Here is a 16,373-nt window from a genome sequence, read left to right as displayed (position 1 = left end):
TAATGACTTTTTAGTTGCCTTCTGTTGGTTTTCAAAAGTTTCCCAATCCTCAAACTTTCCACTAATTTTTATTCCATTATATGCCCTCTCCTGGCTTTTATGTTGGCTTTGACTTGTCTTATTAGCCATGGATGTGTCATCTTTCCTTTGGAATACTTCTTTCTCTTTCAGTTGTATAAATCCTGTGCCTTCTGAATTGCTTCCAGAAATTCCAGCCATTGCTGCTCTGTCGTCATCCCTGCCAGTGCTGTTTTCCAATCAATTCTGGCCAACTCCTCTCTCATGCCTCTGCAATTCCTTGTACTGTAATACTGAAATGTTGGATTTTAGCATCTCCTTCTCAAGTTTCAGGGTGAATTCTATCATGATCACTTGCCCCCAAGGGTTTTTTTTTACCTTAAGCTCGCTAATCAATTCCGGTTCATTACACAACACCCAGTCCAGAATAGCTGATCCCCTCATGGGCTCAACCACGTCCCTGCTCTAAAAAGCCATCTTTTTTTTTAGATTTTTAGATTATGAGGACATAATCTTTTATTGTCATTTTGTAATGCATGCATTAAGAAATGATACAATGTTCTTTCAGTATGATATCACAGAAACACAAGACAAACCAAGACTGAAAAACTGACAAAAACCATATAATTATAACATATAGTTACAACAGTGCAAAGCAATACCGTAATTTGATAAAGAACAGACCATGGGCACGGTAAAAAAAAAAGTCTCAAAGTCTCTCGAAAGTCCCATCATCTCACACAGATGGTAGAAGGAAGAAAAACTCTCCCTGCCATGAACCTCCAGCGCCGCAAACTTGCCAATGCAGAACCCTGGAAGCACCCGATCACAGCCGACTCTTGAGTCCGTCCGAAAGCTTTGAGCCGCCGACCAGCCCTCTGACACTGAGCACCGAGCACTATCTTTGCCGAGCGCTTCAACCCTGGCCCCGGCCGCCAAGCAATAGACAAAGCCGAAAATTTGGGGCCTCCCCCTCCGGAAATTCTCGATCACACAGTAGCAGCAGCAGGTAAGCAGGCATTTCAGAAGTTTCCCCAGATGTTCCTCCGTGCTTCTCACATCTGTCTCCATCAAATTAGGATTGTGCACGGTACCTACTTAACAAATACCAATATCATTCTGGAGCGGCTGCGCGCGCTGTGTCGCGCCACCATCTTCTCCTCCTCTCCAAGAGTGGGTTCCCTATGTCTCCTCTCATAGACATTCTAGAAATTCCCTCTCTTGGAATCCCGCACTAATTTGATTTTGCCAATCTACCTGCGTGTTGAAGTACCCCATGACTATTGTGACATTGCCATGCATTTTCTATCTCCTGTTGTAATTTGTAGGCCACATCTTTACTACTGTTTGGGGGTATTTTTACCCTTGTAGTTCCTTAGTTCTATCCACAATGTTTCAACACTTTCAAACCCTATAGAATTCACCCTGCAGTTTGAGAGAGGAAGCTAAAATCAGATGTATCATTGCAGTAGAGTAAATGGAACTATAGACAGGAAAGAGGAGCTGGCCAAAGTTGATTTGATGAGGATGCTATCAGGGATGATGGCAGAGTAGTAATGGCTGGAGTTTCTGGGAGTAATTTAGAAGATGCAAGATCAGTTCATCCCAAAGAAGGAAAAATCATTCTAAAGGGAGAATGAGACAAATGCCACTAACAAGGGAAGTCAAAGACTACATAAAAGCAAAAGGGAGGGCATACAATACGGCAGAAATTAGTGGAAAGCTAGAAGATTGGAAATCCTTAAAAACCAGCAGAAGGCAACTAAAAAAGCCATTAAGGAGAGAAAAGATTTTTTAAAAATGAAGGTAATCTACCAATAATATAAAAGAGGATACCAAAAGTTTTTCAGATTATATAGAGAGAAAAATAGAGGCAGGAGTAGATGTTGCACCACTGGAAAATTATACTGAATTGGGACAAAGAAATAACAAATGAACCTCTGGAAGACACCAGCAGTATGTCAGAAGTTCAGGAGTGTCGGGGCAGAGGTGAGTGTAGTCACTCTTACTAAGGGGAAGGCGATTGGAAAACTGAAAGATCTGAAAGTACAGTAGATAAGTCTCTTGGACCAGATGGATTACACCCCGGGGTTCTGAAAGAGGGAACTGAAGAAATTGTAGGGGCTTTAGTAGTGATCTTTCAAGAATCACCAGATTCTGAAACGGTTCTGGAGGACTGGAAAGTTGCAATTGTCACTCCACTCTTTAAGACCGGAGAGGGGCAAAAGACAAGAAATTATAGGACATTTAGCCTGATTTCAGTATAACCAGATAACAATTACAGCACGGAAACAGGCCATCTCGGCCCTTCTAGTCTGTGCCGAACTCTTACTCTCACCTAGTCCCACCGACCTGCACTCAGCCCATAACCCTCCATTCCTTTCCTGTCCATATATCTATCCAATTTAATTTAAACGACAACATCGAACCTGCCTCAACCACTTCTGCTGGAAGCTCGTTCTACACAGCTACCACTCTCTGAGTAAAGAAGTTCCCCCTCGTGTACCCCTAAACTTTTGTCCTCTAATTCTCAACCCATGTCCTCTTGTTTGAATCTTCCCCACTCTCAATGGAAAAAGTCTAACCACGTCAACTCTATCAATCCCCCTCATAATTTTAAACACTTCTATCAAGTCTCCCTTCAACCTTCTACGCTCCAAAGAATAAAGACCTAACTTGTTCAACCTTTCTCTGTAACTTAGGAGATGAAACCCGGGCAACATTTTAGTAAACCTCCTCTGTACTCTCTCAATTTTATTGACATCCTTCCTATAATTTGGTGACCAGAACTGTGCACAATACTCCAGATTTAGCCTTACCAATGCCTTATATAAATTGAACATTACATCCTAACTTCTATACTCAATGCTCTGATTAATAAAGGCCAGCAAACCAAAAGCTTTCTTCACCACCCTATCCACATGAGATTCCATCTTCAGGGAACTATGCACCATTATTCCTAGATCCCTCTGTTCTAAAGCATTCTTTAATGCCCTACCATTTACCATGTATGTCCTATTTTGATTAGTTCTTCCAAAATGTAGCACCTCACATTTTTCAGCATTAAACTCCATCTGCCATCTTTCAGCCCACCCTTCTAACTGTCCTAAATCTCTCTGCAAGTTTTGAAAACCTACCTCATCATCCACAACACCATCTATCTTAGTATCATCTGCATACTTACTAATCCAATTTACTACCCCATCATCTAGATCATTAATGTGTATGACAAACAACATTGGACCCAGTACAGATCCTTGAGCACACGACTACACACCATCCTCCAATCTGACACACAGTTATCCACCACTACTCTCTGGCGTCTCCCATCCAGCCACTGCTGAATCCATTTTACTACTTCCATATTAATGCCTAATGATTGAACCTTCCTAACTAACCTTCCGTGTGGAACCTTGTCAAAGGCCTTACTGAAGTCCCTATAGACAACATCCACCGTTTTACCCTCGTCAACTTTCTTAGTAACCTCATCAAAAAATTCAATAAGATTTGTCAAACATGACCTTCCACGCACAAATCCATGTTGACTGTTCCTAACCAGACCCTGTCTATCCAGAAAATGATATATACCATCTCTAAGAATACTTTCCATCAATTTACCCACCACTGACGTCAAACTCACAGGCCGATAATTGCCAGGTTTACTCTTAGAACCGTTTTTAAACAATGGAACCACGTGAGCAATACGCCAATCCTCCGGTACCATCCCCGTTTCTAATGACATTTGAAATATTTCTGTCAGAGCCCCTGTTATTTCTACACTAACTTCCCTCAAAGTCCTAGGGAATATCTTGTCCGGACCCGGAGACTTATCCACTTTTATATCCCTTAAAAGTGTCAGTACTTCCTCTTCTTTAATTGTCATACTTTCCATAACTACCCTACTTGTTTCCTTTACCTTACACAATTCAATATCCTTCTCCTTAGTGAATACCGAAGAAAAGAAATTGTTAAAAATCTCCCCCATCTCTTTTGGCTCGGCACATAGCTGTCCACTCCAAGGGACCAATTTTATCCCTCACTATCCTTTCGCCACTAACATAACTGTAGAAACCCTTTGGATTTATTTTCACCTTACTTGCCAAAGCAACCTCATATCTTTTTTTAGCTTTTCTAATTTCTTTCTTAAGATTCTTTTTACATTCTTTATATTCCCAATCCACTCCTTCTAAATCCTTTCGCATCTCCTCAAAGTTAGCCTTTCTCCAATCAAAAATCTCAATCCTAGGTCCAGTCCTGTCCTCCATAATTACACTGGGGAATAAGATGGATAAAGTAATAGAGAGTACCCCTGTGGCTGTGGTAAGATGGCAAGATGTTACAGTCCATTATCAAGGATGAGGTTTCAGGGTATTTGAGGGCATGTGATAAAATAGGCTGAAGTCAGCATGGTTTTCTTGAGGGGAAATCTTGCCTGACAAACTTGTTGGAATTCCTTGAGGAAATAACAGGCAGGATAGACAAAGGAGAGTCGGGGATATTTTTACTTGGATCTTCAGAAGGCCTTTCACAAGGTGCCAGACATGAGGCTGCTTGACAAGATAAGAGCCCATGGAATTACAGGAATGATTCTAGCATGAACAGAAGATTGGCTGACTGGCAAGAGGTAAAGAGTGGGAATAAAGGTGGCCTTTTCTGGTTGGCTGCTGGTGACTAGTGGTGTTTCACAGGACTGCGACTTTTCACGTTATATGCCAATGATCTGGATGATGGAATTGATTGCCTTGTGGCAGTGTTTGCAAAAAATACAAAGAGTGGTGGAGGTGCAGGCAATGTCCGTAAAGAACGGAGTCTGCAGAAGGACATGAACAGATTGGGAGAATGGGCAAAGAAGCGGCAGATGGAACACTGTCTAAGGAAGTGTGTCATCATGCACTTTGGCTGAAGGAGTAAAATCATAGACTATTTTCTGAATGGAGAGCAAATGCAAAAATCAGACATGCAAAAATGAATCAGTCCTAGTGCAGGATTCCCTAAAGATTAACTTGTAGGTTGAATCGGTGGTAAGGAACGTAAATGCAATGTTAGCATTCATTTCATGAGACTAGAATATAAAAGTAAGGATGTCATGCTGAGGCTTTATAAGGCATTGGTCAGACTGCACTTGGAGTATTGCGAGCTGTTTTGGGCCTCGCTTCTATGAAAGGATTCGGTGGCATTGGGAAGGGCCCTAGATGAGGTTCACAAAAATTATTCTGGGAATGAAAAGGGAAGCTTCAGATGGCTCTGGGCCTATAATTGCTGGAGTTTAGAATTGTGGGGGGATCAACTAGATAGTGTGGATGTGGAGGGGATGTTTCCAACAGTTGGATAGTCTAGGACCAGAGGGCACAGTCTTAGAGTAGAAGGGCATCTCTTTAGAAGAGATGAGTAGGAACTTCTTTAGCTAGAGGGTGGTGAATCTGTGGAATTAATTGCTACAGATGGGTATATTGGAAGAGGAGGTTGATAGGTTCTTGACTAGTAAGTGTTTCGAAGGATACAGGAAGGAGGGATGAGAATGAGGTTGAGAGGGATAATAAATCAACTATAATTGAATTGAACAGACTTGATGGGCTGAATGGCCTAATTCTGCTCCTATGTTTTATGATCACCACACTATTGGAATGATGTGTTTGCCCTGGGGATTTGCTAGGAAATTGCCTGAAAGTAGAAAGGAAGAAAGGTCAGAGTGGTAGGTTGGGGAATTAAACTGACAGGCAACCAGCTCACAGAGTAGATGGAGAGAGTGAATCTGTGTATCTTAAGGTGTTAAGCAACACACATAAAAGTTGCTGGTGAACGCAGCAGGCCAGGCAGCATCTCTAGGAAGAGGTACAGTCGACGTTTCAGGCCGAGGCCCTTCGTCAGCACTAACTGAAGGAAGAGTGAGTAAGAGATTTGAAAGTGGGAGTGGGAGGGGGAGATCCAAAATGATAGGAGAAGACAGGAGGGGGAGGGATGGAGCCAAGAGCTGGACAGGTGATTGGCAAAAGGGATACGAGAGGATCATGGAACAGGAGGTCCAGGGAGAGGAAAAGGGGGGAGGGACCCAGAGGAGGGGCAAGGGGTATATTCAGAGGGACAGAGGGAGAAAAAGGAGAGTGAGAGAAAGAATGTGTGTATAAAAATAAGTAACAGATGGGGTACGAGGGGGAGGTGGGGCATTAGTGGAAGTCAGAGAAGTCGATGTTCATGCCATCAGGTTGGAGGCTACCCAGACGGAATATAAGGTGTTGTTCCTCCAACCTGAGTGTGGCTTCATCTTTACAGTAGAGGAGGCCGTGGATAGACATGTCAGAATGGGAATGGGATGTGGAATTAAAATGTGTGGCCACTGGGAGACCCTGCTTTCTCTGGCGGACAGAGCGTAGGTGTTCAGCAAAGCGGTCTCCCAGTCTGCGTCGGGTCTTGCCAATATATAGAAGGCCACACCGGGAGCACCGGACGCAGTATATCACCCCAGCCGACTCACAGGTGAAGTTTCGCCTCACCTGGAAGGACTGTTTGGGGCCCTGAATGGTGGTAAGGGAGGAAGTGTAAGGGCATGTGTAGCACTTGTTCCGCTTACACGGATAAGTTAAGGTGTTAATTGTTTTGTTCAAATCCACCTCAACTTCCCAAATTCTGTGGATGATCTGTGCATGGCTGGCTCCTGTGAATTAGAAAGTCAGGTGAATGGAAAACCCAGCAGAATGGTAATGGTAACATCACGTCCTGAACATTCACCATTTTGCCTTTTATCAAAATGGCATCACAGAATGGATAAAAACATATTTCTATTTGATTCAATTTCTTGACTGTTTTTGAAATGCTGAAAAGCTGTCATCTGTTAAAGTTTCAAGAAGAGCAGAGTTTAATTTAATGATGACTTTCATTTGCTAGATGTTAGGCTGGAGTCGCACAGGACTCTAGTTAGCCCACACTGGAGCAGTTCCAGGCAACACACCTTGGGGAAGATGTGCAGGGTTTGTAGGAACTGCGGTGCACGGTTACCAGATTCGTGATCCTAAAAGGTGATCTGAAATTATACAATTCCAAAAGTAATATAAAGGTAATTTAATGATTTCAGGAAGCTAACTGGAACAGATGAGGTAGGCAGAAATAGTGCATGTTGTTGGGTTATCCAAGATCAAGGCCGTTGTTTCTAATGTAGACTCAAGCTTTTCTTTGGTAGTCTTAGGAAAACATCTCCATTGCACATGTGGCTGAAATGAGACGCTCTTCTACAACTTTACCAAGGGTACATTGCTAATTTTAGGTTGCTAGATTAATCAAAGGTACAGAGTGAAGGAAGAACACCACAGACCAGCCATGCTCTTACTAAATCGCAAAATAAAAGTCTTGAATAGCCAGCTGTTTTTTTCTGTCCTTGAACATCCCTGCCTCACTGACTAACTGCGCTGACACAAAGCTACTTCCTACTGTTTGTAACTATCCCGTAGGACCAACATCGGTGCTGGCCTTCCTCAGAGCTCAACTGCGGAAAGCTGAGCCTTACAAGCTGCTGAAGATGATTATTGTTGGGCCGCCCCGCCAGGGGAAGTCTACCCTCCTCGAGACTCTTAAAACTGGGAAACCTCCACAGCCCATGCACAAAGAAAGTAGTGTCCAAACCACCACCTGGGAGCTTCTGCGACCTGCCACCGTCAAGACTAAGGTACCTTTGTTGCTGCTGTATTTCCAGGGTTATGTTGCAAAAACACAAAGCTGTATTCTTCAAATCTTTGTTCCTCTAGAAACCTTTTAGGTGGGCTGAGGACTTCCACCCCACTCTCTTTCAGGCCATGAATTCTGAACCCTCAGTAAACATTGGACAAAGCTGTTTTCCTCATTTCCCCTTGAATCCTTGCATTTCTGCCCCGGTTGCTGTCATCTCTGTCCAGGGAGACAACTGGACCAGGCTTCAGAATTTTGCATCACTCAATTATTGCCCTCAGTGTGCTCTGTTTTCTTCAAAAAGCCTATCATTCTCTCCTCTATAATCAAAGTTTTCTAGTCATGCTTGTTACTTCCTCTGCTCCCCCTCTAGTTTTATCACATCCTTCCCATGGTGTGGTGACCAGAACTGTTCTAACTATGCTTTTATACAGTTCTAGCAAGAACTCCCTGATCTTGAGTTCACGACCTTACCACTAAAGATCTGTGTCCTTTTGGCCACCTCATTATCAACGTTCCCTGCTGCCATCGAGGGTCTCTGGCTGTGTACTGCGAGATCTCTCAGAACCTCCTCATGTCTAAACAAGCCCCCCGTCTTTTTTTACTGTAGTTTCACTTGTCTTGTTTGCTCTCCCCAAATGCATTCCCTTACCGGTTCTCCAGATTAACTTCATAGGCTACTTTTGACCAACCTCAGCAGCAATTTTCTTCCTCACTTTCAACACACAGCAAATTTTGGTGACGTACGTAAACTTCATGGCCTTTATATTTATGTTCAAATGAAAAATTACCACAAAAGGGAAGGGGGAGGTGCATGCACTGACAGTCATGCTGCTTGATGTCACAAAAAGTTCCATTGATAAACTCCCCCAGTCAATGTCAATAGTGGTGCAGCACCCATACTTTCTCCACAGAGTTATCTGAAAAGCAATATTTTATTTACTAATGTAACAACCAGACCTCACTGCTGTTTCCCCTGAACCCACACTGCTGAGGCAGCCAACACTCTGCATTCCTTGCTTACACTGAGATCCTTGCCCGTCTCCTACCGCAGACACATCCTCATCTATGTGCCTGGTTTGAGGTCAGAGGTCACTGTCACCCTCAGCTTCCCAGTCCTGCTCACCATTCCACAGGTCCACACTCGAAAAGAGGAGACTGCAGTTATTTTTCCGGCAGCCCACAGGAGCAACCATGCCTCATTCACATACACTTCCCGAGGGTCCTGCCTCATTCACATACACTTCCCGGATGTCCTGCCTCATTCACAGCCACTTCCCGGACATCCTGCCTCATTCACAGCCCTTCCCAGGGGTCCTGCCTCATTCACAGCCACGACCCGGGGGTCCTGCCTCATTCACAGCCACTTCCCGGAAGTCCTGCCTCATTCACAGCCACTTCCCGGGGGTCCTGCCTCATTCACAGCCACTTCCCGGAAGTCCTGCCTCGTTCACAGCCACTTCCCGGAAGTCCTGCCTTGTTCACAGCCACTTCCCGGAAGTCCTGCCTCATTCACAGCCACTTCCTGGAGGTCCTACCTCATTCACAGCCACTTCCCGGGGGTCCTGCCTCATTCACAGCCACTTCCCGGATGTCCTGCCTCATTCACAGCCACTTCCCAGGGGTCCTGCCTCATTCACAGCCACGACCCGGATGTCCTGCCTCATTCACAGCCACTTCCCAGAGGTCCTGCCTCATTCACAGCCACGACCCGGGGGTCCTGCCTCATTCACAGCCACTTCCCGGAAGTCCTGCCTCATTCACAGCCACTTCCCGGGGGTCCTGCCTCATTCACAGCCACTTCCCGGAAGTCCTGCCTCGTTCACAGCCACTTCCCGGAAGTCCTGCCTTGTTCACAGCCACTTCCCGGAAGTCCTGCCTCATTCACAGCCACTTCCTGGAGGTCCTACCTCATTCACAGCCACTTCCCGGGGGTCCTGCTTCATTCACAGCCACTTCCCGGATGTCCTGCCTCATTCACAGCCACTTCCCAGGGGTCCTGCCTCATTCACAGCCACGACCCGGATGTCCTGCCTCATTCACAGCCACTTCCCAGAGGTCCTGCCTCATTCACAGCCACGACCCGGGGGTCCTGCCTCATTCACAGCCACTTCCCGGAAGTCCTGCCTCATTCACAGCCACTTCCCGGGGGTCCTGCCTCATTCACAGCCACTTCCCGGAAGGCCTGCCTCGTTCACAGCCACTTCCCGGAAGTCCTGCCTTGTTCACAGCCACTTCCCGGAAGTCCTGCCTCATTCACAGCCACTTCCTGGAGGTCCTACCTCATTCACAGCCACTTCCCGGGGGTCCTGCTTCATTCACAGCCACTTCCCGGGGGTCCTGCCTCATTCACAGCCACTTCCCAGAGGTCCTGCCTCATTCATAGCCACTTCCTGGAAGTCCTGCCTCATTCACAGCCACTTCCCGGAAGTCCTGCCTCATTCACAGCCACTTCCTGGAGGTCCTACCTCATTCACAGCCACTTCCCGTGGGTCCTGCCTCATTCACAGCCACTCCCCGGGGGTCCTGCCTCATTCACAGCCACTCCCCGGGGGTCCTACCTCATTCACAGCCACTTCCCGTGGGTCCTGCCTCATTCACAGCCACTCCCCGGAGGTCCAACCTCATTCACAGCCACTTCCTGAGGGTCCTACCTCATTCACAGCCACTTCCCGGATGTTCTGCCTCATTCACAGCCACTTCCCAGACGTCCTGCCTCATTCACAGCCACTTCCCAGACGTCCTGCCTCATTCACAGCCACTTCCCAGACGTCCTGCCTCATTCACAGCCTCTTCCCGGATGTCCTGCCTCATTCACAGCCACTTCCCAGAGGTCCTGCCTCATTCACAGCCACTTCCCGGGCGTCCTGCCTCATTCACAGCCACTTCCTGAGGGTCCTACCTCATTCACAGCCACTTCCCGGATGTCCTACCTCATTCACAGCCACTTCCCGGACGTCCTGCCTCATTCACAGCCACTTCCCAGACGTCCTGCCTCATTCACAGCCACTTCCCAGACGTCCTGCCTCATTCACAGCCACGACCCGGGGGTCCTGCCTCATTCACAGCCACGACCCGGGGGACCTGCCTCATTCACAGCCACTTCCTGGAGGTCCTACCTCATTCACAGCCACTTCCCGGGGGTCCTGCTTCATTCACAGCCACTTCCCGGAAGTCCTGCCTCATTCACAGCCACTTCCCGGGGGTCCTGCCTCATTCACAGCCACTTCCCGGGGGTCCTGCTTCATTCACAGCCACTTCCCGGAAGTCCTGCCTCATTCACAGCCACTTCCTGGAGGTCCTACATCTTTCACAGCCACTTCCCGGGAGTCCTGCCTCATTCACAGCCACTCCCCGGGGGACCTGACTCATTCACGGCCACTTCCCGGGAGTCCTGCCTCATTCACAGCCACTTCCTGGGGGTTTGCCTCATTCACAGCCACTCCCGGGGGGCCTGCCTCATTCACAGCCACTTCCCAGAATTCCTGCATCATTCACAGCCACTTCCCAGAAGTCCTGCCTCATTCACAGCCTCTTCCCGGATGTCCTGCCTCATTCACAGCCACTTCCCAGAGGACCTGCCTCATTCACAGCCACCTCCCGGGCGTCCTACCTCATTCACAGCCACTTCCTGAGGGTCCTACCTCATTCACAGCCACTTCTCGGATGTCCTACCTCATTCACAGCCACTTCCCAGACGTCCTGCCTCATTCACAGCCACTTCCCAGACGTCCTGCCTCATTCACAGCCACGACCCGGGGGTCCTGCCTCATTCACAGCCACGACCCGGGGGACCTGCCTCATTCACAGCCACTTCCTGGAGGTCCTAACTCGTTCACAGCCACTTCCCGGGGGTCCTGCTTCATTCACAGCCACTTCCCGGAAGTCCTGCTTCATTCACAGCCACTTCCCAGAAGTCCTGCCTTATTCACAGCCACTTCCCGGGGGTCCTGCCTCATTCACAGCCACTTCCCGGGGATCCTGCTTCATTCACAGCCACTTCCCGGAAGTCCTGCCTCATTCACAGCCACTTCTTGGAGGTCCTACATCATTCACAGCCACTTCCTGGGGGTCCTGCCTCATTCACAGCCACTCCCCGGGGGACCTGCCTCATTCACAGCCACTTCCCGGGGGTCCTGCCTCATTCACAGCCTCTCCTGGGGGTCCTGCCTCATTCACAGCCACTTCCCAGAAGTCCTGCCTCATTCACAGCCTCTTCCCGGATGTCCTGCCTCATTCACAGCCACTTCCCGGTGGTCCTGCCTCATTCACAGCCACTTCCCGGGCGTCCTGCCTCATTCACAGCCACTTCCTGAGGGTCCTACCTCATTCACAGCCACTTCCCGGACGTCCTGCCTCATTCACAGCCACTTCCCAGACGTCCTGCCTCATTCACAGCCACTTCCCAGGGGTCCTGCCTCATTCACAGCCACAACCCGGGGGTCCTGCCTCATTCACAGCCACTTCCTGGAGGTCCTGCCTCATTCACAGCCACTTCCCGGAAGTCCTGCCTCATTCTCAGCCACTTCCCGGGGGTCCTGCCTCATTCACAGCCACTTCCCAGGGGCTCCTGCCTCATTCACACCCACTTCCCGGTGGTCCTGCCTCATTCACAGCCACTTCCCGGGCGTCCTGCCTCATTCACAGCCACTTCCTGAGGGTCCTACCTCATTCACAGCCACTTCCCAGATGTCCTTCCTCATTCACAGCCACTTCCCGGATGTCCTGCCTCATTCACAGCCACTTCCCGGATGTCCTGCCTCATTCACAGCCACTTCCCAGGGGTCCTGCCTCATTCACAGCCACGACCCGGATGTCCTGCCTCATTCACAGCCACTTCCCAGAGGTCCTGCCTCATTCACAGCCACGACCCGGGGGTCCTGCCTCATTCACAGCCACTTCCCGGAAGTCCTGCCTCATTCACAGCCACTTCCCGGGGGTCCTGCCTCATTCACAGCCACTTCCCGGAAGTCCTGCCTCGTTCACAGCCACTTCCCGGAAGTCCTGCCTTGTTCACAGCCACTTCCCGGAAGTCCTGCCTCATTCACAGCCACTTCCCGGATGTCCTGCCTCATTCACAGCCACTTCCCAGGGGTCCTGCCTCATTCACAGCCACGACCCGGATGTCCTGCCTCATTCACAGCCACTTCCCAGAGGTCCTGCCTCATTCACAGCCACGACCCGGGGGTCCTGCCTCATTCACAGCCACTTCCCGGAAGTCCTGCCTCATTCACAGCCACTTCCCGGGGGTCCTGCCTCATTCACAGCCACTTCCCTGAAGTCCTGCCTCGTTCACAGCCACTTCCCGGAAGTCCTGCCTTGTTCACAGCCACTTCCCGGGGGTCCTGCCTCATTCACAGCCACTTCCCGGGGGTCCTGCTTCATTCACAGCCACTTCCCGGGGGTCCTGCCTCATTCACAGCCACTTCCCAGAGGTCCTGCCTCATTCATAGACACTTCCTGGAAGTCCTGCCTCATTCACAGCCACTTCCCGGAAGTCCTGCCTCATTCACAGCCACTTCCTGGAGGTCCTACCTCATTCACAGCCACTTCCCGTGGGTCCTGCCTCATTCACAGCCACTCCCCGGGGGTCCTGCCTCATTCACAGCCACTCCCCGGGGGTCCTACCTCATTCACAGCCACTTCCCGGGCGTCCTGCCTCATTCACAGCCACTCCCCGGAGGTCCAACCTCATTCACAGCCACTTCCTGAGGGTCCTACCTCATTCACAGCAACTTCCCGGATGTTCTGCCTCATTCACAGCCACTTCCCAGACGTCCTGCCTCATTCACAGCCACTTCCCAGACGTCCTGCCTCATTCACAGCCTCTTCCCGGATGTCCTGCCTCATTCACAGCCACTTCCCAGAGGTCCTGCCTCATTCACAGCCACTTCCCGGGCGTCCTGCCTCATTCACAGCCACTTCCTGAGGGTCCTACCTCATTCACAGCCACTTCCCGGATGTCCTACCTCATTCACAGCCACTTCCCGGACGTCCTGCCTCATTCACAGCCACTTCCCAGACGTCCTGCCTCATTCACAGCCACTTCCCAGACGTCCTGCCTCATTCACAGCCACGACCCGGGGGTCCTGCCTCATTCACAGCCACGACCCGGGGGACCTGCCTCATTCACAGCCACTTCCTGGAGGTCCTACCTCATTCACAGCCACTTCCCGGGGGTCCTGCCTCATTCACAGCCACTTCCCTGAAGTCCTGCCTCATTCACAGCCACTTCCCGGGGGTCCTGCCTCATTCACAGCCACTTCCCGGGGGTCCTGCTTCATTCACAGCCACTTCCCGGAAGTCCTGCCTCATTCACAGCCACTTCCTGGAGGTCCTACATCTTTCACAGCCACTTCCCAGACGCCTGCCTCATTCACAGCCGCGACCCGGGGGTCCTGCCTCATTCACAGCCACTTCCCAGGGGTCCTGCCTCATTCACAGCCACGACCCGGGGGTCCTGCCTCATTCACAGCCACTTCCCGGGAGTCCTGCCTCATTCACAGCCACTCCCCGGGGGACCTGACTCATTCACGGCCACTTCCCGGGAGTCCTGCCTCATTCACAGCCACTTCCTGGGGTTTTGCCTCATTCACAGCCACTCCCGGGGGGCCTGCCTCATTCACAGCCACTTCCCAGAATTCCTGCATCATTTACAGCCACTTCCCAGAAGTCCTGCCTCATTCACAGCCTCTTCCCGGATGTCCTGCCTCATTCACAGCCACTTCCCAGAGGACCTGCCTCATTCACAGCCACCTCCCGGGCGTCCTACCTCATTCACAGCCACTTCCTGAGGGTCCTACCTCATTCACAGCCACTTCTCGGATGTCCTACCTCATTCACAGCCACTTCCCAGACGTCCTGCCTCATTCACAGCCACTTCCCGGAAGTCCTGCCTCATTCACAGCCACTTCCTGGAGGTCCTACATCATTCACAGCCACTTCCTGGGGGTCCTGCCTCATTCACAGCCACTCCCCGGGGGACCTGCCTCATTCACAGCCACTTCCCGGGGGTCCTGCCTCATTCACAGCCTCTCCTGGGGGTTCTGCCTCATTCACAGCCACTTCCTGAGGGTCTTACCTCATTCACAGCCACTTCTCGGATGTCCTACCTCATTCACAGCCACTTCCCAGACGTCCTGCCTCATTCACAGCCACTTCCCAGACTCCTGCCTCATTCACAGCCGCGACCCGGGGGTCCTGCCTCATTCACAGCCACTTCCCAGGGGTCCTGCCTCATTCACAGCCACGACCCGGGGGTCCTGCCTCATTCACAGCCACTTCCCGGGAGTCCTGCCATTCACAGCCACTCCCCGGGGGACCTGCCTCATTCACAGCCACTTCCCGGGGGTCCTGCCTCATTCACAGCCACTTCCCGGGGGTTTGCCTCATTCACAGCCACTCCCGGTTGCCTTCCTCATTCACAGCCACTTCCCAGAATTCCTGTCTCATTCACAGCCACTTCCCAGAAGTCCTGCCTCATTCACAGCCACTTCCCGGATGTCCTGCCTCATTCACAGCCACTTCCCGGATGTCCTGCCTCATTCACAGCCACTTCCCAGAGGTCCTACCTCATTCACAGCCACTTCCCGGGCGTCCTGCCTCATTCACAGCCACTTCCTGAGGGTCCTACCTCATTCACAGCCACTTCTCGGATGTCCTACCTCATTCACAGCCACTTCCCAGACGTCCTGCCTCATTCACAGCCACTTCCCAGACGTCCTGCCTCATTCACAGCCACGACCCGGAGGACCTGCCTCATTCACAGCCACTTCCTGGAGGTCCTACCTCGTTCACAGCCACTTCCCGGGGGTCCTGCTTCATTCACAGCCACTTCCCGGAAGTCCTGCTTCATTCACAGCCACTTCCCGGAAGTCCTGCCTTATTCACAGCCACTTCCCGGTGGTCCTGCCTCATTCACAGCCACTTCCCGGGCGTCCTGCCTCATTCACAGCCACTTCCTGAGGGTCCTACCTCATTCACAGCCACTTCCCGGACGTCCTGCCTCATTCACAGCCACTTCCCAGACGTCCTGCCTCATTCACAGCCACTTCCCAGGGGTCCTGCCTCATTCACAGCCACGACCCGGGGGTCCTGCCTCATTCACAGCCACTTCCTGGAGGTCCTGCCTCATTCACAGCCACTTCCCGGAAGTCCTGCCTCATTCTCAGCCACTTCCCGGGGTCCTGCCTCATTCACAGCCACTTCCCAGGGGCTCCTGCCTCATTCACACCCACTTCCCGGTGGTCCTGCCTCATTCACAGCCACTTCCCGGGCGTCCTGCCTCATTCACAGCCATTTCCTGAGGGTCCTACCTCATTCACAGCCACTTCCCAGATGTCCTACCTCATTCACAGCCACTTCCCGGATGTCCTGCCTCATTCACAGCCACTTCCCGGATGTCCTGCCTCATTCACAGCCACTTCCCAGGGGTCCTGCCTCATTCACAGCCACGACCCGGATGTCCTGCCTCATTCACAGCCACTTCCCAGAGGTCCTGCCTCATTCACAGCCACGACCCGGGGGTCCTGCCTCATTCACAGCCACTTCCCGGAAGTCCTGCCTCATTCACAGCCACTTCCCGGGGGTCCTGCCTCATTCACAGCCACTTCCCGGAAGTCCTGCCTCGTTCACAGCCACTTCCCGGAAGTCCTGCCTTGTTCACAGCCACTTCCCGGAAGTCCTGCCTCATTCACAGC

At 50.8% G+C, this 16,373-nt stretch overlaps 1 protein-coding gene across 9 annotated transcripts in view; it reads left to right on the top strand.

Moving 5' to 3' along the window:
- Positions 1 to 16,373, top strand: part of lrrk1 (leucine-rich repeat kinase 1) — a 282,207-nt gene that overhangs the window by 117,194 nt on the left and 148,640 nt on the right. For all 9 annotated transcript variants that reach the window (XM_063065804.1, XM_063065802.1, XM_063065800.1 and 6 more), the window contains one exon: positions 7,461 to 7,675. In XM_063065804.1, coding sequence (XP_062921874.1) covers positions 7,461 to 7,675 — 215 coding nt within the window. The remainder of the gene's footprint in view (positions 1 to 7,460; positions 7,676 to 16,373) is intronic.

Source organism: Mobula hypostoma, chromosome 13 (assembly GCF_963921235.1).
Source record: "Mobula hypostoma chromosome 13, sMobHyp1.1, whole genome shotgun sequence".
NCBI classification, from domain to species: Eukaryota; Metazoa; Chordata; class Chondrichthyes; order Myliobatiformes; family Myliobatidae; genus Mobula; species Mobula hypostoma.
Note: the sequence above shows the minus strand (reverse complement) of the source record. Positions and strands in the feature narration are given on the sequence as shown.